Source organism: Folsomia candida, unplaced genomic scaffold, assembly GCF_002217175.1.
Source record: "Folsomia candida strain VU population unplaced genomic scaffold, ASM221717v1 Fcan01_Sc001, whole genome shotgun sequence".
NCBI lineage: Eukaryota > Metazoa > Arthropoda > Collembola > Entomobryomorpha > Isotomidae > Folsomia > Folsomia candida.
Genome location: NW_019091193.1, coordinates 16,124,689 through 16,150,640, shown reverse-complemented (window position 1 = coordinate 16,150,640; position 25,952 = coordinate 16,124,689). Strand labels below are relative to the sequence as shown.

General features: G+C 39.1%; 3 protein-coding genes across 4 annotated transcripts in view; 1 reads left to right on the top strand and 2 right to left on the bottom strand.

The window, feature by feature from the left end:
- Positions 1-25,952, top strand: part of LOC110851012 (lachesin) — a 50,590-nt gene that overhangs the window by 2,929 nt on the left and 21,709 nt on the right. For both annotated transcript variants that reach the window (XR_004835469.1, XM_022098641.2), the window contains exon 3: positions 20,627-20,727. Coding sequence is in view for 1 of the 2 variants with exons in the window: in XM_022098641.2 (XP_021954333.1) it covers positions 20,627-20,727 (101 nt within the window). In the remaining variant the exon portion in view is untranslated. The remainder of the gene's footprint in view (positions 1-20,626; positions 20,728-25,952) is intronic.
- Positions 10,226-11,032, bottom strand: LOC118436468. The gene is made up of 2 exons (XM_035854634.1): positions 10,602-11,032; positions 10,226-10,483 (listed from the first exon to the last, which is right to left on the bottom strand). The coding sequence occupies exons 1-2, from the start codon at positions 10,878-10,880 to the stop codon at positions 10,418-10,420; spliced, it is 345 nt and encodes a 114-aa protein (XP_035710527.1). The 5' UTR covers positions 10,881-11,032; the 3' UTR covers positions 10,226-10,417.
- Positions 11,089-12,726, bottom strand: LOC110851023. Its single transcript, XM_022098652.2, has 2 exons — positions 11,409-12,726; positions 11,089-11,297 (listed from the first exon to the last, which is right to left on the bottom strand). Exons 1-2 carry the CDS (start codon positions 11,832-11,834, stop codon positions 11,241-11,243), a joined length of 483 nt encoding a protein of 160 aa, XP_021954344.1. The 5' UTR covers positions 11,835-12,726; the 3' UTR covers positions 11,089-11,240.

The following is a 25,952-nucleotide window of genomic DNA, read 5'->3' as shown; positions in this document are numbered from 1 at the left end:
TCTTTACAAATCGTCGCACGATCCAACAATTTTTTCCGAATTATCTAAAGCCCTTTCATCCCGAGCAAAATTAGGGTTGTAAAAATAATCCCATATTATTATAAGTATCCTTCCAGCACACCATTAAATCTTTACTTCCTCGTCATTGGTTTAGTTTTTACTCTTCCGGACCATGATTAGAATGAGAAGGACTGCATCTCCTGCATAATTAAGTAACTGCACCCATATCAACTCTGACTGTGTGGTTATTATTCCGCATTCTAAAAAATCCAATCAAATCACCCCTCGAGCCATGTCATGATGTAAATCTTGACAAAAGACCAAACTCGAGCAAACCAAAGCACCCCTAAACCACATTGCATGCACCGACTTACACCAAGCCAGCCTCCCCCTTATTCTTGCATTATTAACTCCCTCAATTCATTTCTGCTCTGGGGATTGTTCTCAAGCAGGGTTGAAATTGTGAATGAAACGTCGGAAGTTCCCATTATTCAACTATTCTTCCTTCCTATAGCAAATCGCCGTCTCTCGATGGGGTTCTGAAATTCCAAGCTTCCCTCACTCACTCCAAAGCTTAAGAAGACGATGACCATTTATTGAACATTAAGTTGCCTTTTTTGTATTCTACCGGGGACAATTGAAAACGAAACCAGGTTTATTTAATGCAGACATGTTAAATATGTTTTCTGCGAGAAAAATCACAGGGACACATACGCACTAATTTTAATTCAGGCGAAGGAATTAACTACGTTGTAAAAGGTCATAACCTACTTATAGTTAGATATGGATGGCATAACACTATTTGATATTACTAAACTTTCCAGTATCTCCTGAATTTTAACTTGTGATTGAGCAGACCATGCACTTGCTGCTCTTTTAAATCCGATAATTTTTTACAAATCCGACGGAAACCTAGATTCGCAACAATTTATGAAAAAAGTGCGGAAATTGTGCACCTAGGACGAAATACTGGAAGTAGATTTAATCCTTTTCAACGGAACTCTGAAGTTGGGATTATCTTCCTTTTTCACTTTCTTTCCCAATCCCCACGAAATGCATTAGCATCAACTAATTTAAGAGGGTGCAACTTTGTGGTGTGTAGTTTACCTGACGGTAAATTGCGACTCTCCCATCACGTTGCTCTCTTCTTCCGTTTGCTCATATCGACTTTGCATATTTCGCTTAGTATCCGAATCTGAGTTTAACCCCTAATGGGTTAAACTGGTCATTGTTGCAAGGTGGTGATGGTGGTGGTGATGGTGATGTTGGAACCGGAACTTCATCAAGAAGAAGGAGGCGAGCTTCTATCATCCTGAAATCCCTCGCTCCCCAAAAGTTTCCATTGTCTCTCCGAGTGGATCTCTCTGGCTGTTTGTTACATCACCACGACTGTCCCGGTTCGCTTGTTCTCCCGTTTATTCCTCCGTTTGAACTGATGAAAGAAAACCGGGTGCATATCTCTCGAGCTGACTGTTTCCCTCTTCTTGAATCTTCCATCCTCCCCAACTTGTACTTATCTGATTTCATGTAATGAGAGAGAGTGCAAGTGGTGAAAGTGGTGCCGTGGTTTGTCTGTGGTCTCTTCCTGTTGGGATGCCGCTTCTTTCCTTGTCTTTGGTCTGGTCTGGGTAGCAGCCGCCGCCAACATTCCTTCAACTTCATACGCATCTCGTATTATTATTACCTCACTTAATTGCTTGTTCAGATTTTCATTCTGCACTTTACTCCATTATTCTAATCTTTTTATTGGAGCAGAGAATTGCTCCGTCTTTTCTAATTGTGGCCACTTTACAGCTTTCTCCTCGGGGACCATGCCTAAGAATTATCTCAATTATTAAAACTTTATTTTTTCGGAACATATAAATTGTAGGAAGCCATCGAGTTGGATTTTGCAGGAGAATATGTATCTCATATATTACATCATCGAAATTGTGTACGTAGCACAACGACTTGTAGAATATAAAGAGTAATAAGGTGGCATGAACTTTAGTTGTTTAGCTTGAAATATATAATTGATTTAATTGTTTGCTATTATCAGGACATTATAAAGTGATACCATAATCTGGTAGCATAAATTTTGCAACTGTGATCCTTGATTCAATTAAGTCTCTCCAGTTCATTAACATTTGGTAGATTTAATACACTCGTGAGGTCTCAAGAGTGAGCTAGGGAATAATGTGTGTGTAGTGAGTGAGGTGAGTGAATGTCGAGTCAAATAATAGGATGAAAGGAGGGCAAGTAGAATAAGCAACCTCAAGGTAAACAAGTGGATCTACCTAAATAAACTTGAGAAGTGGAAGAATCTTCACTCGATAAGCCTAATAATAAAAACATAAGCACTTCTCCCGTCTTTATTATTCTCTCCCACCATCACTCTTCCGACCTCTTATTGCTTTATCTCTTCAAAATCTTGGTCTGCCTCCTCCCGTCCGTAGCAGCTTTCTCCCCCAACGCTCAGTGTAGCAAAGCAACGCGCTTTTACTTATCCAAAATACAATAAGGCAGCAGTGGATGCTCTCTTTTTATGCCAGCAGCCCCAGATTCAGCCCTAAAAGAGCTGCATGTGCGACAGTGAAGTGGAATAAGTTTCTCATGGACAAACAAAATATTACGGTTTGAGGTCCATGACTTTTATTACAAATTCTAAACTTCAAATACCCCCAAGCCATTCAATAGCTCAAGGATCTAACTAAATACATATGGCTGCATGCATATGCATATTTGCCATGGGTTAGACATATACAGACTTGATATGCATATGGAAGTAATGCCGTGATGTAATTTTTGGGTATGATGGTAGATCCAGCTCGTTTTTATTTCATATTTCTGTATCATATTTTATGACCATTTAAAATGACCACTGCCCACAAGACACTTTCTCCTTTTTTCATCAACACATCTGTTATGGTTTGTTGAAAGAAGAATGGAAAAATCAATATTTGAGTGTAAAGAGATGGTTTTTGAATTAAAAACTGTTCATTCTTCCATTTTATTGCTGGCAATTAAACAATCCGACTCGCTCACTCACCTCTAAAGTAATTTTGCTTTCTCTTTGTACCATTTTCACGAGTGAAGGGACAGCATATTCACCACCACTATCGCCACTCTGCTTTCTCCTAGTCCCGGCTTCCAATCAAATCAACGGCGTCATTTCCTTCGTCCTATGTGACTCTAAATCAATCTTTTTAATCCGAACGGAACCATCCAACACCCTTTCCCATCAGCCTTCATTCATTCCGCTTTCTTTTCTGTAGCCCCTTCTTGACTGGGATCTTGAGGGAGGAGGAATAGAAACTAATTTACAGTAACCGAGGACGATTGAGTCGAGTCAGCCGGATGTTGGAGAGAGAAACTTACCCCGTTGTGTACAAAAGCCACGTTTGATAACTTTGGCAGAATTGTCTACTCTCCTCGAGAATATATCCGAAAAGCAAGCAAATCATTCCCGTAGACTCCATCTCAAGAGCTGCATATAGGGCGAGCATGAGAAATGCACTAAAGGCTGTCACAATATCCCTAGTCAAATGGGCACCATTTAAGAAAACTCGTGCAATTCCTTTCATTTGTAAATATCAGGCATGGGAGAAGAGGTTAGTGGAGACGGTTGGCTGTCTATGATGTCGAGGGGGTCAGAATTTATACTCGCAATCACAATTTCACAATCAGTGGATGAAATAGAGAGATTCGCTTGATCCCAGGTCGTCATATCTTATTGGTGGTTTCATCCAGAATAACTCCAACTTTTCATTCGGTAATAGCTCCCCACCGTTGCTCACTGCTCCATTTATTTCACTCGTTATTCGTGTACTTTCCCTTGTTTGAGGTTGGGGTTGGATGTAAGTGAGAAGAGCGGAGGAGAGATGAGATAGGGCAGAAGCGACGACGACGACGACGAAGAACGTCTCCCCAAACTGCCAAAGTTGGCTCACTCCTTGCTCACCTAGTGAGTCGTCCTACCACCAAGTCCAACACGCTATAGGGTAAAACGCAACCCAGATTTTATGCCTGTCGTAATAAGTCGTTTCACTTTCTGAACCTATACTTCATGTCGTCGGAGTGGAAGAAAGTTATTAAGCTTTGAGCTAATCGAAAGGAAACGTCGTCGTGGAAAATCTCTGGACAGGAGGAATACCTCTCCACAAAATTATGCAAATGAAAGGTCGGATTGTTCTATAGTCTAACTTTTACTGTTCAAATTTTAGGTATATCATAAAATGGAACTTGGCTAGTTCATTCGTGGTGTCTCCATACTGATGCAATGGACACACCACAGAATAGAAAAAAAACACATATGTTGCGGGCCAAACCTCAGTTAATATAATATTATCTGAAACTAAAAGCAATGGAGACGTCATACACTGCTAAAGTCATCATCAGAGTAAAATTGTTGTCAACTTGAACTGAAAATAAACTAGGGAGGGAAACATTGCACTTATTACGTGTGTGGTTGGTTGGTTAGTTGGCTTGCTAGTTAGTCGGTTTCGGCTCATGTTTCACTCAAATTTGCCAACCACCTGCCAGCGAAACGCATGAACGAGGAAAGCAGACGCAACCTTCATTTTGAAATCCAACACAAGGACGGAAATATTTAAGCAGGGATCACTTGCACAAAAAGTTTTAACAAAGTCATGTTGACATCAAAACTTAAATTAACACAAATTCTATTGATTCAATGCTAGTCGGTTCTGATTGTCTTGATGTTGACAGAGGTTGGTTGAATGAATGGGGTCCATTCTACCCTTACTTCCAGGTATGTACACTTTCATCACTGATGATTGAAATTACGGGAACCTTTACATTTGTTGACTGTAACACCCTGCAGGGGGTCTCACAAAATATGAGACATTGTGTAGTTACATATGCATACGATCTGTAGTATTACGTAGCGCCATGGGAAATGTAATTACACGAGGAGGAAATGTATACTTAGATTGTACGTATGTATGAAATCCATAGGCTGCGGAACCGTGGGGACATTGTGGGGGTGATAACATTGTGAGATGGGAAGGGGAGGAGATTGATAGCATTACAAGGATAGGGAAATCTAAATATGTTTCTGTGGGACGTTGTACCCGATCTCCCAACGGTTCCGCAGGCCCTGAGAAAATCCATTAACAGAAATCAGAAGGTCAATTGAATGTATTACCCAATACCTTGCTCACCACCAACTGTTGTGTTTATGACCTTGAATGATCAGGGTGAAAGTCATGTAGGATATAAATATACCCTTTTGTGTTCACCAGTGTATATTAACTGCTTTCACAGACCTGTAACTCTGTCCCAGCATAATTAACTGTAGAAAATGTAATTTTGCTCTATAGCCCATTGCAACTATGAGCGGGGAGGCAGTAATAAACTCACATAAATTCATGCACCAACATGTGAATGGGCGTGTGATCATTAAGTTGCATATCCAATTTAGTGCAAATGGCCAATGGAAAGTAATAAGGAAGGAGGATATGACATAATAACTTAATTCCGCATTGTAATATATAATAGCCCCATTTGAAAGGGTGACTCCTCCAACCAACCACCCCTCTTGTGAAATACACCCAGTACACAATTAATAATTATGTATATGTAGCACGCAATTTGCCAAAAACTGACACAGTATCCTAACAATGTCATCGTATAATTACATATGTACCTTTTTATAGAATTAAAGTTTTGTACAGAGAGCTGGACATATGACAAAAATCGAGTAAAACTGGGAAGTGGAGATTAATATTATAATCAAGAAAACGGAAGATAAAGAGTCATGAGAGGAAAGTTAAAAGCCCTCGTCATCCCATTATTCTTAGGGTTGATAGCCTGAAAAACCTCTCAAAGTGTGTGGAAGAGTTGTTCTCCGGTTCTCGTGAGTGGGGGCATGTAAGCGAGATTGCATTGCATAATACGGGTTTGAGAAATGCCTTTGTGCCCTCGCGTTCCATGGCTGAGTCGAATCTACCTCAAATTAAAGCGAGGGTTATTTCCTATATGTATGTATATTATACGGGTCTTGGTTGAACTTACCCCTGTCTGCCCTTCGCAGCAGCGTCGGCTTGGACCCTACACACAGTTCTCCTCGGGTTAAACCAGGGCAGAGTGCAATGGTGGAGGGCAAGGAAAATGCGACGCTCATGAAATGAAACGAAATGAAAATGCAATTCCACTTCCTTCCTTGTTGTAGAATAGACCGCCACACACCAGCCACCCACCACTTTCACACCCAAAGTCATGCTCCACATTCCTCGATTATTCTCTCCCATGTCGGCACCCACTTATGTACATGCGAATCTGCATTTTTAGTGGAACTAAAAGCCTTTGAGGGTAGTCGGATGGAGACGGCAAAGTGGTCGACTGGCTGCATTTCCTTTCCAATCTACATTTAAGCCACCTACTTATATAACACGCCAACTCTGTGACTGAACTCATTTCATGGTCACGTTGGCCCACCACGATGACGGCTCTGGCTTGATTGCGTGTTCTGTAGAGTTAGCTCAGCCAGTCAGTTGTATGATGGTGTGGGCTTAATCACCGAAAAATGGCTCAACTGCTTCAATAATTATTTCCTTCCTTCCTTCCTGATTTTGACACTTATCGTTTGACAAGTGTTTGACAAGAACTTTCACTTGTTGTTCGCCTTTGAATGGTGCAAAGAAAGCGGGTAGTCAGACTTTATACCGACCTTTATGTCTGCATAATACAGTAAACGACATGATCGTTCTTGAGATGTTGATAAAAAAAGTGCATTTATTTAGAAAGGTCGAAATTGAAAAAAAGTCATTTATTTAAATGAAGTGGGTTAAAGTCGTTAGGAGGGAGGAGAAAAAAGTTTTTATGATATGATGGGAATTTTTTCCTTAGAATTTGTCCTTGCTTGCTTAAAAGGATGATGAAGGGAGGAAGAGGATAAAAATATTAAGCGAAAAGCAAAAGCTGTGCTATATGAAACTGGGGAAAGCTGTTGTATGTACAGCGGTGTATTGTAATAAGTAATATGCGTGCGTATGTATGTGTGTGCCTATGAAGAACATGTCCTCGTCAATCCTTACCAGGGTTGGTTCGTTGTGTAAATGAAGGCAGAGTTGTTAGTTGGGCTGGATTGGGATGGAACAGCAAGAATAAAAAAGAACATCAAAAATCCCATACAAAACTCGTTCCCCTTTTCATCCATGAATAATTTCGTATAATAATGCCTCCTGGCTATTGAGAGAGTTGAGGTTGTGGAAAGAAAAAAACTTTCCCAGTTTTCAACTCGTCTTAAAATAAAAATCAAATGACTTTTCAACATTTACCGTTTACTCCATATCGCCATCAAAATTCCTTTCTAGAAATATGACTAGGTTCCAAATTTCCATGAATTTTGAAGCAATCTACTCTTCACTCAGCCTAGTCCCGGACGACTACACACAAATGCAAAGTCGTGTTCATTGGGTGGACAAATGCTGCTTAAACATTTAAATTGTTTTCACTTTTTCCTGGCTACGGATGAAAGGGTGATTTGTGGACGATTACAATGTCAAGTTTTAGATACGTACGTTTATCAGTTGAAGGTTAATGACGTTTAGAATACGCATCATCCTCCTCAATCTATCAAAATGAATTTGTTTGGAGATAGAGAAATTATGATTTCATTCAGACTTGAAATTTACGATGCAAAGCAATGAAACAGAAGATCAATCAATCAACAACGTCGTTGATACTCGCTCTTGATTAAAGGAACGAGAGTAATAATTGTGGGTCAAGTGTCATCGTCTCACTCTGAGAGTTGGCTGCACTGGGTGAGTCCTTCCCCTCAACTGAAAGGCTGACAACGGATACATGTGGTTTAATATAATATGTGTACCATGTATGGATGTAGTTACACACATTGATGGCTTTGTGTGGGGTAAGGAGATGGCTTAATCAATAGTCGCCCTTGTCTCTTGTCATTTCCCCCTCACTACAACTCATGGTCACTGATAAAGCTCAAATTATGAACCTTGCTCCTCAGAGTGAAACCTTGGTCTTGAAATTTATGGTTTTGTTGCGTTCCACTGCATGCGATCGATGAGAGAATTTTTCGTTTGACCGTTCCACTAATTTGTGACTTGGCTGCAACTTTCGGTGGGTGGACTTTAGGATGAGACATTTAAGATTGATGTGTGAAGGGAAGGTTGATGATGATCCATTCTTGTGGATGACTCAACACTAGAGACGAGAATAATGTGCATAGTGTGAAGTAATCCACAATATGGGAATCGGGAGAGGATCTGTTCATTGAACAAGTACGTGATCATAGTTGGCTGAGACTCTGCTTTGTTGAAAAACTCCCCCTCGTCGTTCTTAACTCTCGAAATACTATCCCACATACATACACGACAAATATTGAAGAGGTATGAAATAGCTTTTCTATCAGTTGTGCACTGATTTTGGTCTGAATTCTGGATTATTTATGACTCATATCCTTTGACTTGGCCATAATGAAACACCAATTTCATTGCTCATTAAATGACACATCCAACTCTATTCACTATTAATTTTAAGTCAAAATGTCTCCTACAGCTCAAAATATGGAGTTTAAAGATGGTATTGAGTACTCACAACGTTGAAAATATACAATCACAGCAATTGTAACATTGATATGTGTAGTTTTTCATTATCAAATTGCTCCCTGATATCGCTACAGAATTGTCCTCCAGAGTAAAGGGTTGGTAGTCATTAGATATACTGCGAAGATAACCTGCAGCATGTTTCCTTAACGGAGAGAGCAGTTCATTTAGCCTGTTTCCCTGCATCCCTCAGGCAGTCGGCCTCTGTGCAGCCGTAATCTACTTAATCAATAACTGCGAGTCACAATATAGGACAGTTTAGCCCATGTGTGTAAAATTTATTAAGAAACTTTTCCTGGAACAGCTTATTGTGTCTTGGGGGTTGTGACGGTGACTTCCATATTCCATGGTTTTTTTTACCCCACTCAAGTTTGTACATATTTAGTGGCACAAACCAAGTAATTCACAAAGTTCTTGAGGGGACGAGAAGGAGGAGGAATTTTTGCCTTCTTTGACTTGACGCCAGTTCCACCTAAACTTTCCTTGCTTCCTTCGGCTGGATAATCATACGCTGACTGACTCTATTCTGCTCAATCTGCTCTTTTTTTCGAGGAAAGTGAAAGCAGTCCGATATGTTTACGAATTTTCTCCAGCGTTCCAACTTTCACAGTCGACTTTGGTCACAATAAATAGACTGCAAGTCTAGCCACCACGAGTCTGAGAAAATTGGTAATAATTTTAATTTCTCCAAATCTTTCAAACATGAATTATACTAATAAATAAATTACTTGTATAATGCAATCCTGTTTCTGTCCTGCTGAATGATTTTCCAATTCGATGAGATTCCTTGTCCTCGGTATATCACAACATATTTTTGTAGTTAGTTGCCCACCATCAACCATCATCAGGGGAGACCGACAGATACACATCTTCCTTGTCAACCTCGGCCCCCTTTTCTTCTGCCATCTTTATCTTTGATTTTTCTTTCATATCAATCTCAAGAACCAAAGTGAAAAAGTGATTGCGAGCTTTTCCATCACAAACAGGCAAAACTACAAGCTCATGATGATAACAATACCCCGAGAACTGATATTATAAGACCACTAATGCTCAGAAAGCGAAGAATTACCACAATCCACTCTTTCAGTTATTGTGAGATGACAAGAAAAGAAAGGAAAGAAGAAAGGTGGACGCCGAGACGTATGTACTTAGCACCACCCACCACACTGAAAAGTCAACCATTCCCTGAGAACCAGCAGATTTCTTTTGTACATTCCTATGTGCTCTACATTTCTGGCTTTGTGCACTTGATGAAGACGACACTTTTCCAAGTTTTCTTATTTATGTCGTAGGCATTCTTTCGACACATACATTTCATACGATGCGAAAGATGGATGATGCAATTTTGTGCGTGTAATATTGGCACAAAACATGATGGCATGTGTATAAGAATGGAAAATAAACAAACATTTACAAATTGAGCGCAATAAAGTGGTTTTGTTTTACCAGGACAGGCAAGAGTGTGAAAAGACAGTAAATAAATTTTATTGTCTTCTTCTGAATAATCGTTTTTTGAGTTGTGGAAATGAGGCTTTTAAGACTTCACTCTTCTCGTTGATGGCTACGATGGCTACAGGAAATTGCTCCCAATTCCGCAGCTCTAACAACTTTGGCTGACCACCAATCCAGCGTACCAAGTAGTTGCAACTTGAGAGTGAGTGAGCTCGTTAATGCATATGCCATAATACAACTTCCAGCTTGGCACAGATTTACTTTTTCCATTACTTTATTAATTGTACAATTGGACGAAAGCATAAAACGCTATAAAAGTCGACCAGAATTCTCGCCTTGTTGAGACGTTGATTCGTGTTTAGGGCGTAATTTATGTGCCCAAATTGAATTTAATTAGCCTTGTGCATCTGATCCATGTCTTCAATGGCCCTTAGCACACGAGCCTGCAGTTGCATCTATAATTAAAAGTTGCAAAACTATGTTAAACCAGTTTATACAGGTTGCAATCAAATGGTGGAGGTCCAATATTAATATCAGCTTAAATTTATAAACACAAACTTCAACTATATTTACCGGCAATCCTTTTTGAGGTGATTTTAATTCAGCTGCAGTTCTCCTTGTCTTATGATCCATCGTGATTACAGTTAGCATAACAAAGAGAACAATTAACCCGACCGTGACCCCTGTGAAAATGGCAATTATGTCCCCAACATCTATCGTGTACCAATTTTCCAACAAAAATCTGTTTTCTCCGACCAGAAGGCTCACAACATTGGACGCAAGGGCAGAGTGAGATTCGCAAATTGACAGAATAATTGCAACAATAAATGTTGGCCGTCTAATTTCTCCCATGTTGAGATTTTTAGCAAGAGTTGGTGAAAATATCTTTGAGACAATGTCGTGGAGCGAGGAACGGGTTAGATGTAATGAAAAGAGGAAAAGGCCTGAGCTTGTTTATTGATGCTTAAACTTTTCAGTTTGTTGAAATTCCTTGTCTATTTTAATAATTTCCTTCTAACCTTTTAAATAATTCCAAAAATAAAAAAGGGTCCAAGAAACCTTTTGTGAAACTTAAAACCACATGAATTTATTATGTATTTGTCAAATAGCACCTGAGTTTCATACATACCACCAATGAGAAAAATCGTTGTATATACATACATGTTATAACTTCGCTGCATAAACATATCAGAATATTTTAGCTGTCCAAGATTAGTCGTTAAATTTTTTCTCTGCCTCCTCAATGGTTCGTAGGATTCGTCCAGTCTCCTGAATATATATAAAAAACATTTCACATTGGTTAGACTTGAAACTAATTCATAAACCAGACAATTGATAAATAAGGATGCTTATAAACATTATTAATAGTTCATAACTGACCTCGGCCGCCAGCATCCGTTTCCGTCTCGCCTCAATCTCATTAGTTTCTTCAACTTCCAGTGTTTTTTTCCCTTCAGTTTCTGTCTTCTTACTTTGATTGATTTGCGAAACGAGTTCCAGGAACCAGTTGCTAAGCTGGAAAAACCCGCAAAGTCCGACGATGACCCCAAGGAAAGTGAATGCAGGTGGAATCAAGGATTCCAAAGTCAGGAACTCGAAAGGGTACCACAAGAAAGTTCTGGGAGTGGCAAGGGCACCCGTATTCGATGGTCGTGGTTCATAATAGTTGTCAATGGCTGAGCCCGTCGGGATTTCACGCAAGTTCTGGGGAGGCTGGGGTTGGTATAATTCTCGGGTGTCGCAAAATACTTGGGAAATGGTAACCGCAATAATCAGGAGAACGGGATTGAAATACTTGCAAATCATTTTAGATTTAGATTTGAGGTTTTTAGTTTAGACAAACTTTAAAAGTAGTCAAACGATGTAGCTAATTTTGAGTAGATAATTAAAATTCTTGACTGCTGCCTGCCTGCACTGTCTGTAGTCTCGAGGATTATAAACCGTGCGGTGCAGACCAGGTGCCTTTTTAAGGACTTTTGAAACCATGTTTTTGAGTGTGTTTAACCCTTTTAGGATAAAACAGATTCCAAAAATGGACATATTCAAAAATCACACTATTTCTATTGACAATGGATGATGTTCAATAAAGTCACCTGCATATGTACATCATGCAGTACTTTCACTCGGAAGAAGGTGGATATTTACGGTACTCTATTCTTTATATGTTGTAGGTGGGTTTCACGGCATAACTGCATAAATGTACATATTGTGCATAACTAAATATATGTATGCATATAGCGTGTTGTAAAATTCTAATTATGTCTACGCTATTCTTTGACAAGGAAGCCTAAACCTTTAAAATTATTAATTTCACAATTAATTTTAACCACTACTTGCACCGTGTAACCACAGTTGATGCTAGTAATCCCGTTTAGATTTTGTATACAATACACAAAAAGTATGCATTTAAAATAGTTCAAAAAACGGAGTTTGTTGACCCTTATTAGCCACGAGTACTGTTGGAAGGAATTCACACTGTATGAATGTGCCTCATTGTCCAAAGTCGTCCCTTTCGTGTGTCGCCTTTCTTCCGTCCGTCTCGTCAGTTCCATCAGTTTTACATGTGCCCATACACACACGAGGAAAGGAGCTGCCTATGATTGACAGAGTGAGAGATGAGAAAATTCCAACTCGGAAACTTTTCAATTCGGTCAATACTCCGTATCGAAAGGCGGCTCAACCCACCAAGCAACCCAAAACGAATACTTTTTTATCAGCATGCATGGTGTATGTAGAATAAGAAACTATCATACATCCAAACTTTACCGTTCCACTGGTTCCCATTTGACTGTCTCTAACGAATAACATGCTCTGACGATGAGGATGAGACGCTGGTGGAGGATGAAGTATATTATAAGGTGCATATCTGGAAGATAGCGCACCGTATACAACTCCCTTTCAAAGACGGCTTTGAATTTCATCTTTAACAGAAGTTTTCGCACCCCCAAAACCCGAATTCCAATTTTAAAAGTTGGTTGGTTGAGTGTTGGTTGCATGCATAAAATGTCAAATTCAACTCGAGCCGTTATATTTATCGGATAATATCTCCTTGATGCCGTCAATCCCGCCTTGATCACTTCTCTCTCTCTCTCGGATGCGATGAGGCCTGAATAAGGTGGGAATCGGGGTAGCTTATTTTTAATATGGCGAAGCCTTCAGGAACTTGAAGTATTTGTGGAGTTGTGGGAATTCAAGAAAAGTTTACATTCTTAGGCTTCGAAAGTAGGTTCCCTTCGCATGAAGTGGACAGAAGTAGTATGCATTCTTTACAGGGAGACGATGTCAACCACTTCACATGTATGTAAGAATTGATGACCAATCCACCTCGTCCAAGGAGATAGACGACCCGAGTATTTGCAATAATTGTCTCCTAATGTGATTCCGTATGTTAGACGCCCCACAACAGCAAATTCCACATGTCCACATTTCTCCGTTCAAATGTCAGTCTTACAGGGACTACTTTTTCTCTCTTGTCTGTTGTGCAAGGATGTGATCCGACTTCAAAATACAACCTAAGGGAATTCGTCTTCTGCTAGTAGTGCAATGGCCAACACCGAAATTTTCTTCCTCTATCCGCCACTTTCAACTCGTTTAAAAAAGTTGGAACAATGCGTCATCTTTTTAACATCAGTTCACCAGCGAGCTTTCCTGTTTCGTCCACGTACGTGTGCACAATACATATACACACACGTCTGCTTTGTATTTACTCATTGACCAACATATGAGAACGCAACCAACCCCAATTATCTACGACCAACCATTCACCGTGGTCAGAGCACATATGATAACTAGCAATGTACGCTTCCCTACTGAATACCTCCGTGACCCGTACTTGCCCATTTTCCAGCGGTCAGAGCAAAGGGTAAAGAAAGATACTGATTGTTGGGCAAGTTCTGATGAGGCAAGTGCTGGAATTGGAGGGAGAGAAAGCGGGTCCGGTGGTGCAGTGGCCGTGAAGAGAGGAGCCAAAGTTGTGGGGATGCTGCTGATGGTTGCGGAGGGTTAGAAGAAGAAGATGAAAAAGAAGTCGAGGAAAGTATTTCCTTGCTTCCTCTCAGACTCGTCCGTGCAGGCACCACTTTTGCTCTCTCACTTTCTCCCGAGTCCAGATCCGCTCAATCTCCTTCCTGTGCATTTTTTGCCCACACTTCACTCATTCCTCGTTCACATTGGTCTCTCCAACGCTGGGTTCAAATCCTGCACGTTTACTTACTTTTCCTTACGCCCGTGTAATAATGTTGCTATACGACACTCACTGCCTGGATTCTACGTATGTATCTAACAGCTCTCCTATTACTCTGGAGAACAGTGAGTGCCATTAGACTATATTAACAACTGAGTAGAACAGGAAACAAGTGATAGCACACGATCTTGGATTAAAGGAGAATATATCATGAGCACATACTCGCACAATTCCATCTACATGCAGACGAGTTCATACGGTGAGTTAGGGAAAAGACCATGCACACCACATCAAAGAATTACCTTTTTCTCTACGCCATTGGAATTAAGAAGAGAAGCCTATGGGCAATGCAACACTAAGTCAACACCAATATCCACCTTCCTCTCAACGTTTTAGTCGCACCACCTTTGCTTCATGAGCCAGTATCTGTTTATGGCTTGCCTACACACACTTCTTTGTTTACTCCGAGACGCAAGATTTTTTGAGTCGTCGATTGTGCAAATGCACAAAGTATAGTGTCGATGGATAACGGTCAATTCTGATGGCGTAGCGTGTCAAATACGCCACATTTCCAAAGATGCACCCTTAGGTCCTTTATGTTGAACGAATCTCAACCTTGATTCGATTTACTATAGCTGCAGGTTTATTGGATGGGAACCATTGCCTCCAAAATGCGGAAAGAAAGAATGGCGAGAAGAAAACAGAATTCAAAGGAGGTTCTGGCTGGAGCCTTTTATGAATTTAAATGCAAGAAGACGCACATTTTCCGTGTGCCAAGATACACATGCAAGGCGTGATGCAAGTAAATGCACTAAAAAGAAATGCACTGACGATAGTCTCACCATTTTACATTTCTAGATCTCGTGGAACTCAAGTAGTAGGTGTAAACATGAACATGCACGTACGTATAGTGGGAACTTTTATCAACTGCTTTGGATCTATTGCGATGAATCTCCTGCATCAACACAGAGGATAATAAAATAGAAAAGGATTTATAAGAGACTCTTAAATTAAAGAAAGTTTCGAGTCATTAATGATTCAAATTTTGTGAAATGTCCCATTTTATATACGTTTTCTTATTTTTTAAATCGTTGAATAAGAGAGATTTTTACATTATCATCCCGGTCTCAACCACTGCAAAGTCAGAATTTAAAGCACAACGAAGTTATTATCAGAGTCGATGAAATAAAAATGCACCGAAGCTTTATTATTGTGCAGTGCAAATAAACTAAAGTTTGAGAAAATGGTTTATCAGGGTTACTTTTATTTTTCACGAGGGCAACCAATTTGCATCACAATGACGAAACTACTAGACCTTCTCCCTAAAAATGTCATTAGTGGGGTGGCTAGAGACCATGGTATAATTTTAACCTGGTGGGGTTGCTCATCACTGTTCGCTCAGTTATTTCTGTGCACAGGTTTCTAAATTCTCGGGAAAGTGATTTTCATTAAAACAAGATGATAAATTACACCAAAAACTTTGTATTAGAAACTAACTTTTCTCCACAGCCATAACTATTTAAAAACTTGTCCACGCTCTGATTTCTTTTTCAGTGAGGTGCACTAAACCTAGTTTTCGCCCACCTTAATATGAATAGTGCAATGCAGCTGAAACCGGAGTTTATAAATTCCACCCATAATAAAAAATAACACGGGATAATAAATTTTCGAATAATGCTGTTATACAATAACTGCCAGAATTCAACAATTTGTAAATGACTTTTTTGAAATCACTTTTAATGTCTCGCCATAAAGTTGAATACAATTTTGCTTGCATGCATTATTCTGGCCGTTTTCCTGACATACGGGAAGTTCAAGAGTATGGCGTAAGGATTATTTATGCGTGGTGAGTCATACAAAGTCAAAAGTCAGCGGAATGTTTGACTAGGATGACTGACTGAGGAGGAGAGTCTGGGAAATTGATGAATTGAGGAGAGGTGGATCCAAATCTAGACAGCTCAACGGAGCTTTGATTTTCATTACTGCTAAAGGTCTGGCTCGGACATTGTTACTTTTGTACCCGTATCAAGTTTATGATTGTGTTACCATCAGCCCTGCTCCAATCGCTCTGATTGCAAGTTTGATGGGACAAGAAAGTTGTTACACGTGGTTGTAACTTTCCCCTCTCCTCGCAAGAATAACGACTGATGATCAATCCCCAAACTGCAGAAAGTGAACAAAAGAGCTGATTGAACTGCCACGGTCGACTGAATATTTTATACATGTTTTTGCCACTTTTTCTAATTCTCACAAAACATGCCATGTTTGATACGCAATTCATTTTACATACGTCTCACTCATCCTCAGTTCTGTAGATTTCCGTAGTTAAAAGGCTTATCTTATGTCTTCTTACTACGAGTTCACTACATGTATTCACTTTTTAGCTCTGGTGGGTGTTGTTAGGAATTGAAAATAATATAAATTGTTGACACATTTGACTTGTTTTGATACATAAATCTTAATTCAGATTTAATCACACATACACACAAACATATGTCCATAGCAGTGAAACCAAACATTCCAGATATGATTGCTTAGGTCAATAGGGGTCAACTGCACTAACAACTTGGAAGTAAGAAATTGGATTACATATTGCCCGTGGATTTATCTTATATCTTTCGTTAAAAACTAGATTTTTTCTTCATTTGTGCCCAATTTACTTGAAATTTGAAATGTTTTATATCTATTTCAAATTTCAAGTTATGTGGGCAAAAAGTTACCGAAAACTAATTTTTAAACAACGTAAAAACATTCGAAAATTAAAAGTAAAATTCAACGAATTTTTTTTGATGCAATTGACAATGATTTGAAATATTCGGAACCAAATTTATTATTAGATCTTGAGTGAAGAGTTTTGAACGGGTTGCATAGATGCCAGTTTACTGTATATATAATAAATTTTATCGCTCAAAGCTTTCGACAAGGGTGATGTTGAAAATTACAAGTTAAATCAAATTCAATATTAAATAATAATACGAGTTAAGTAAGGTTTAACCCCAAAATCTAGATTTTCTGTTGTCTATTCTTGATTCAAGAACCATAATTTACATTTACACCCATAATTTATTTATCCATAAGTGACACGGTACAAATGATGCAATGACGGTTTAAATTCCTACGGCGTGATAAATGGAGAAAACTTTCGATGCATATGCTTACATAGATATGTACTTACATATATATTACAAATACGCATTATAACTTTTGTGGATAAAATTGAACAGCAGTCACGAAGAAGAAATGGGAAACTAAACCACATCCAGCAAACTAAAACGGGATTAGTGACGGGAAAATTCCCGAAAGACAGTGGGAGGCTGACGTGACATATTATTTCATTTCCGTGAACTTGCAGAAATATTAGCAATTCGTAATTGTAGCCTGTCAGTCAGTCAGTTGTGTCTGATGGTGGATAAATATTAGGGAAATTACTGGATGTTGAGCTACTCTGTCTTCGTTAGTTTCTGTCCTGTTGTTGTTGCTCGGGTGTCACTCCAACAAAACAGGAACAAAATAAATGGATGATGAGTTTGGATAAGCGTTGAATACCAGCGAGGCCTGTTCCCTAATCATTCTCACTTCACCTCCATTCGCCTGCTTTGTTCTCTCGGGTGCATGATTAGTCAAATGCCTCAATGAGATTTGACTTTCTCCGCTGGAAAGAAGAGAGTGGATTAGATTCTCGCTCTTTCCCTCTCTCTCTCCTCTCTGCAGATACGACTTTTGCTCTTCTCGTCAGGATCAGCTTGCATTCCAGCCCCGTTCGAAGGACCAGTTGTGTGTAATATTCACGTGGAATCGAAGTGTGACAACTCGATGTAACAAATAATAGTGCAACCGCATTACTCAGTTTGCCAAGATCTATACACATGAAATGATGATGTAATAACAATCGCATTTATGTTACTGGGTGGCAGTGAACAAGGTGCAGAACCGCAAATCTCTTCTCACATGATGCATGTGAGAGGAATTTTATGCTTGACATCGTTAGCTGATTCTTTATATGGCCCCCGGGAGTGGTTGAGGACGGTGGTTTGGGGAAGAGGAAGATCTTCACATTTTTCAAGATGAAGCTCTGGCTGGGCAAGCTTGGGGAGGAAGGGTGGAAGATGAGAGATGCAAACTTCTTTCAGTCAACCTCCACGTCTTTCGGTGCCCCACAGTGGAAGGAGTGAGGAAGTGAACTTGGGATATTGAGAATTATTTGATAGACTCGACTTGATTTACATATTTCCCACCAAGTCTCGGGAAATCAAGTTGCTGACTATTTTGTTGTATTATTATTTCCATCACTATGCATGCACTAGTCAGCTATGCAAGAATATTGTATAATGTTGAGACCCAACATCACCTGAAGCCATTTGATTACCGTTCAACTGCGAACCTAACTTAATTGAAAACTTAAAACTGGCAATGTTGCACCAAGAAACCGAGAAGTACATAGATTAGATTTGAATATGAACACAACTCGGTATCGTCGGTACTTGCTGTATGTAGTACGAATCTTTAGAATTAAGAATACGACTAGAAACTATTACAATAATTGGACAATACCATTAAAATAACACAAACTTCTAAAAACATTAAACACTGCATGTACAATCTACCTTATGTCATGTGGCGTACGACGCCGTTTTGAGGTTTCAGGTGTTTTCATTCATGTTCCTGTGCTGTAGTAAAGATTGCAGTAAATTTTCTATCCTACGAACCAAGGCTCGTCTTAAATGACGTTCGTACAAAACCAGCCTCAGAGTTTTTTGTCCAAAGCAATAAATGTCATTTAATCGTTCAGAGCACGGAAAATGTATTGATGTTCATAAATTGTGTCTGGTGAAATAAAGCCATTTTTTAGCTTGACTTTTCCATTTGTACATATGTATAGCAAAGGCAAACATTTAAACGGGCATGGGACGCCTGGCCTTGCAGAAAACAAGGGTTACATTATTGACTGTCTCCACTACATCCTTTCCCAAAGTTCGACTCGTTTGAGCAATAAAGTGAAGAAAGAAAGCATTCCTTTCGATAATATTGCGAAACATTCTGTCCCATGACCAGAAGGAGAAATGGGCGAGATAGGAAAAGTCAAGGGGAGAGAAGGAATTTGTAAAATATATCGGTTTTTTCTTCATTTCTTGTTTGGTATGCAGGAGGAGGAGGAGGGTAGAAAGATGGAAAAAAGTCAAGGAAAGTATTTCCTGACTTTCTTTCTCTGCCCTGGACTACTTACTACACTTTGCTTAAGTCAGAGTCCAGGCCCGTCCAATCTCCACGAATTCCTACCCTTCATTTCACTTTCATTAATTCATTCAGTGCCATGAATTGAATTCAAGCACTGCACTAACTTTTGTTGCAAATAATGCTAACTCAATTTTTACCATAATTTAATGATTGATGAAACCTTTGAATTGAAATGTATGGATGAATGAGAACATAGATATTATAAATCTGGGTTGAATCTTTACTCTCGTATAACACATTTTATTCACACCCAAACCATTAAACCGAATAAGTACTTGTATTTTTCTTAGTGAGGCAAATACCTAACAACGAAAAAAATTGCTAAGTATGCATTTACCCCACCCCAAAAAAGTGACCACCTGCAATATCTCAGTCATTTCTCAACCGACTTTGATGAAATTTTGCACAGATCATTGTTACGGTATTTAGAAACGACCTGCGAACCGGTTTAGCAAATTTTTGATTTTTGCGCGAGTTATAAGCAAAAATGTGCTCTTGGAAACACCTTTTGATTTTTAGTTAATTTCTGGAGCATTATATGTCAGATATTAGTTGCAAACATTTTAGACCTGCTAATTGTGCAAATTTTGATATAAATATGATAAAAATCGGTTAATAAATGATATAGATAATCAAGTTTGAAACTGAAAAATGGATAAAAATTATGCAGTTACAAAAAGTTAAATGCCATTGGAAACAACATCTAAGGATAACTCAATTACAAGTATTAAATAAACAAGCCCCTAAAAAGGGAAATCTTAGTGAGCCTTGATGTAAGTATCAATATTAAATAAATTTTCCGGAACAGCATTTGCATCCCCGCTCTCAATATTATTTTATAAAACTAAAGATAGTGTTGAGAGCGGCGATGCAAATGCTGTTCCGGAAAATTTATTTAATATTGATACTTACATCAAGGCTCACTAAGATTTCCCTTTTTAGGGGCTTGTTTATTCCTTTATTCAGCTGACAAAACAAGTTTACAAGTTAGTTATAGCATTTAACAATACAAATCCATTGAAATAGTACAAAGAACAGCAATACTCACTCATTAGCATATCTATCATACATATTCTGCATCATCCTTTACTCATCGTCAGTCTAGCGAGTTCCAGGGCATATAAAAGTGTATTATTAAGATATTACTTGCATTGTATTATATTTTTAAAATATATTTCAGCTGAAGATCCTGAGTTTGCCGAACCTATTGAAAATATTACTGCTCCTGCTTCGAGAGATATCCGGATGGCCTGCTCTGTGAAAAATTTAGGACCCCATAAGGTATGTCTTTCCTCCACTTTTTTTGGTTTTCGACATATTAGTGAACACAATTGTATTGGACAACTTTCACCAATTTTATGCTCCAGCGAAAGACCTGCTACGCTCGTCGCCATCTTCACAGTTTACTCCGGCGCTCAGTGAAGCAGTGGTAAAAGTTGATAGTTGATACAACTTTTGAAACTAACAGAGCAAGTGCATAGCTAAACACTATACAGAATGCGAGAACATGGAGAAAAATGTCCAAATATTTTATTGCCCACCCAATGAAAAGAACGTAAAAAACGTCTGCAATTTGTTTACCGAGACTGGCGAAGACCTAAGGCCCCGTAGTGAATGTGTATCTCGTAGCTTTGAGAACATTCCATTTGGCTATTTATTTTAAATCGCTTCCCAATCATGTCAACTTGGCATCTTACAAATCGGTCCACGATCTGGACGGCATCCAGTTGCCCCCAACATTTCTCGACAGTTATGAGACAATCATTTTTGCTTGGACGGTATTGTTTCTATCGCAAGTTCAACATTGGTAAATTCCATTGTAAGATATGCTTGTTAAACGCCGCTGTCAGTAGTGATACGTGCTTATTTAGATAAAAATAAACCATTACGGCTAAGACATGCTTAATTTATGACTAGATATCAGTATCAAAACCTTGTTTTCTGCCGTATTACTTTAATGGGATTATTTTCTACACAAATTTTGTATGCTAGCATTTTCAGTCTCAGTTGCATGCAAAGCATTATCGTCCATTCGTCCCTACACATATTATTCACAATTGAGTAATTTATATAAAAAAGTGGCTTGTTGGAAGCTCGTGACAATATTTCTAAAAAACTGAATTTGGTTTACTACAAGCAAGCATATTTTCTATGATTTTCTCTTAAACTTGTGACACTTTCCTTCTTTCTTACAATTTTCTCCTATTGCATTTGCTCGCGTTCACCAAATTGACGATGATTCTTTCGCTCTTTCGACTTGGGAAAGATGCTCCACGTAAATTCCTTGTTGGTTTTGTACTCCAGATATGTTTGAGGGAGACCTGGTCCCATCGCACGCCACTCATGGATGGTGTTGAGCGAGTGTCATGTCTTCTTGATTTCGTGCTATATTGAGCACAATATTTGCATTGCGTGAGGGTTGTGGAGAAAGGAATCAGGAACGTAGAAGCGGCGTGACGGTGTGAGAGAGAAGGAGCGATGAGCCTAATCCTTCGGGATGGAGGAGACAAGAAGGTTAGATTATGCAGGCTATGTGTGTATGTGTCATCAATCACACAAATGGTGGAATGAGACGCCTATGGGCGAGATTTTCACCCTTTCGCATCCCCTGCTTTCTCCGCATACTTCAAAGCATGGCGAGAACGGAGAGAAGGTAAAATTCCTTGCGGTTTGGTTTGAAGTTGCAAGTCGTCGTCCACCAAGAGTATCTCCTGAGCGAGCGGGTGATGTAATGCATACCAACAACTTGGATTGCAGTATGATGATGAGACCGCTCTTTCGCTTTCTTCGTATGTATACTCACTTATTCACCTGAAAATCCGCAACATCAGCACCAACGCATTCACATTTTGACTGGAACGGTGGGACGTGGTCCCATCATTTCCTGCATTACAATATTTGGAAGCAATTCGAGCCTAGTTTTGATGGATATGGAGGAATAAAAAATAAATGAATTATTTGGTAATGAAAACGTGACAGGGCGAATAATATTTTTGGCCAAGGTTTGACCAGAATGTTGGAAGACTACCAAACAAAACAAAATTCCTCTGCTATTTGGATTCTACTTGTCTCCATAATTCTAATTTTTTTGCGCGTATAGTATTTTGTGGCTACATAAATCGGTGTACATAGGTAAATATAACTGGATTTAGTTTGAACCCAATTTCTGGTTAAACTAAAATCCACTCGGATCGCAAGACTGAGGAATTCAACTCCAAGATACTTAATTTTGAGCACTTCTATTGATCAAAGGAACAATTATGGCGTATGGCGTATCACAATTCACAAACCGGAACCAGATTGAAGCAATAAGTCGTAATTTGAGCCAGCCTCCCTGTGTAAGCAAAGTACGGAGGAGGGAAATTAGGGCTTGATAACAGAACTAATTTCGGGAGGCAAAGCTGGATGCTGAAGACCAAGTGTTTTGATAGTGGCGATCAACATGATTAAGCCATCAAACTGGTAGCTTGAGGCTTCACCTTCTGACTAACAAACTGGCCTCCCATCCCCTCACTACACAAGGCCCATTATGCCACTTTACATCTTTACATCACATTCCGCCCATGATTATGAACTCTCTCTTCAAAATGACTTTAACGGGAAACCAACATTAACGGGAAACTATGCAACATTTGCATAGATCTCAGCCCAGTATTTAACTCAAGTGCACAGCCAAGGGCTACACATCGGCACGTTAAATTGAACGTTGTTTGAATTCGCGAGCATCCAACTTTGCCGCAACCTCCACCAACTCAAATAAGCCGTATCGCTAAAACACTTTAAACTTTGTTCTTCTATTTAAGGAAAGATAAACTTGTAACCTTTACATGTTCCTTAATGCCGTCGTGGCATAAGTTGAATTTGAAATTGGATGATAGTTGATACTGATAGTAAGTAAGAGATTAACGGGAATGAGTCCAAGCTTCGTTGACTCAGAGCTCGTCCCTGGTTTCAGTCGAGGGACTTGGACTCTAGACTTCACTGCATGGAAAATAACGTCTCCGGGAAGGACCACCGTGGTAGAGATCGCAATAAGGCAGGCGATGAAAGTTATGAATCTGCATATATTGCCTTACACTTGAGCTCTTGATACTTATAAGTTGAGCATAGCGACGAGACGATGATGGCATAAAATCCATGCAACATCAGACCGTATGGCTTTGTTGCTGCTGTTCCTCCATAATTCCTCGCTCTTGTCGAGTATTTACATGCAGAAGGAAAGCGTTGGAATTTGTGGCTTATGACTTGGTTTTGGTTGTGTTGATGGAGGATTTTAAAGTATACGAGTGTCCTGGGGTGCATTGCCTGCATGATGTTTACCAAAAATGACTGTGGTTTTCCCTTGTTTTGCAATTTCCCATATATCTGCAAGTACTGTGGAAAGCAGAGGCTTTACTTTACTTCTTTTGTAGAAATAGTGGTAGGTGAGTATCTCAAAGTTTGTTTATTTGTATTAAGCAAATCATTTGCGAGTTGCACAAAATTTAATTTAAAATTCGAGACCGGTGGGTGCTAAAATATTATTTGAGAAATCTGATTAGGACAGCGCTATGCGGTTGAAATAATATAATGACAATGTTGTATCACTTTGCTCTGTTGATGCTAAATGCCCGGAGGATGGAGAAAGTGGTGGTGTGGATTTATGTAACGAAATTCGGAACCACAACGACTCCTGTATACGTACATACATACGTATAAAGGCTTGGTAAACGTGCGTAAGGAAAATTTTGTCAAATAGTTCAGTTGGCGGTGGTGAAAGCATCTCCGCACATCCACCATGTTCACAACGGCCTCGCATTTGAAGTGGAATATCTGGCCACCATCTCGTTTCATTCGCTTCTCATTTGTTGGGAAAGCACTTAGAGACGACCAAGCTGTCGACTCTTATTATGTTGCTAGTCTTGAAATCAAATCAATGCTCAGTAAGTACTTTAAATTGTGTCTGCGCATTCCGCAAATAAATTATGGGGTAACATGTGTGCAATTAAAATATGCATCCTGTTTAGCTGCAAATTTTGGCTTCAAATCCTGGTGGTTGCATATTTACATCATCAAAGAAAAATGATGGTAGGCGACAGGGTGTGTTTTTATGTAATCAGATTGCTTAATTCAACATCCTCTGTCAAATTAAATTCAAATTTAACCAGAGCATCCGCTACGAATTCAAATTACCAGCGACGGTTTCCTCAGATTATTCAAGCTTGTACAAAGTTTAAGAAAAACTCGAGATGAAATCCTCCAAAACCCGGCTCGAGCACTTTTCCTCCCTCACTCACACACTTCTGCCCATTATTTTGGGCCAGCGGTGGAAGACAAAATCATCTACAGTTCTGGTCCACATGCATATTTATAAGATTTTGGTTGTTCTTTGAATGACGTGAATGAAAGCAATTCGTTCCTAGTATTCCTACATACATAAATACTTGGTTTCGGAGGTTTTCCGATTTTTTATACTAAAACTATGTGAATATGCATCCATGTCCATGTGCGCTTCATTTGTTCTAATTATTTAGTTAATCATAATTATACAAGCATTTATAACTGATTTCGGGTACAGCCCACGGTAGAGTATGCATTATATTTCTCACTGCGTACATATTTTCGTTTTCATGTGACCGTGAAAACATTTCCCCTGAGGCTGGATGCTTGATGGTTTGAAAAGGAAAATGATTGAACATGAGAGATTATGAAGTGAGTCAAACAACGCCATAAAATATTCATGGACTTTCCAGTTCAATTTGCTCCAATCTCATTCTCTTTAAATGTGTGAATGTTTTTATATCATTTTTCTTCCCTTTCCTCAGAGATTTGGGGTGCACAACTTTCAAGTTTTGCTTTGTGCTTGTTGCATGTTTGTGCCATTGCAATGCTAAAGCTGAAGATGAGCTCCAACTTTTTGCCGGTGCTTTGAAATGTGAAAAACCCAGAACCAGTGGTAGAAGTTTTTAACAATGCGAAACAAGGATGACATAATACTCTCAGATTTGGGGAAAACAAATTTTTTTAATTTTTGTTCAGTCCCAAAGCGACCTTACCCACAACCAGCGTACCCTTGGCAAAAGATTTTTTTAAATTGATTTCAGATTCTATGGGTTAAATTTAATGCACCACCGAATAAGCTGAAATTTGCCACAAATTTTAGCTGAATTCGCCACCGGATGAATTTTTTCCAACTTTAGCCTTTTCAGCCACCAATTTAGATGGTGGTTACCACAAATTTAGATGAGCTGCCATCACCATATTTCATGATGATAAAACATGGGATATACCTACATATGTTTGTAAAAAAAATTAATCACAATAATCTCAAGAAATCATGCTAATTTCCTTGTGCATGTACCCATGTATAAATTTGTATATCATTGACTAGACTGGGCAGGAGAAGTATGTATTACCGTTCGGCTGGTCATCACTACTCTCACAGTTGTCCTGCAGTTAAAATATATCTATCTAAACAAAGTTTTTTAAAACCAAAGAAATTACGTGTTCGCAAGTTTTTAATTGGA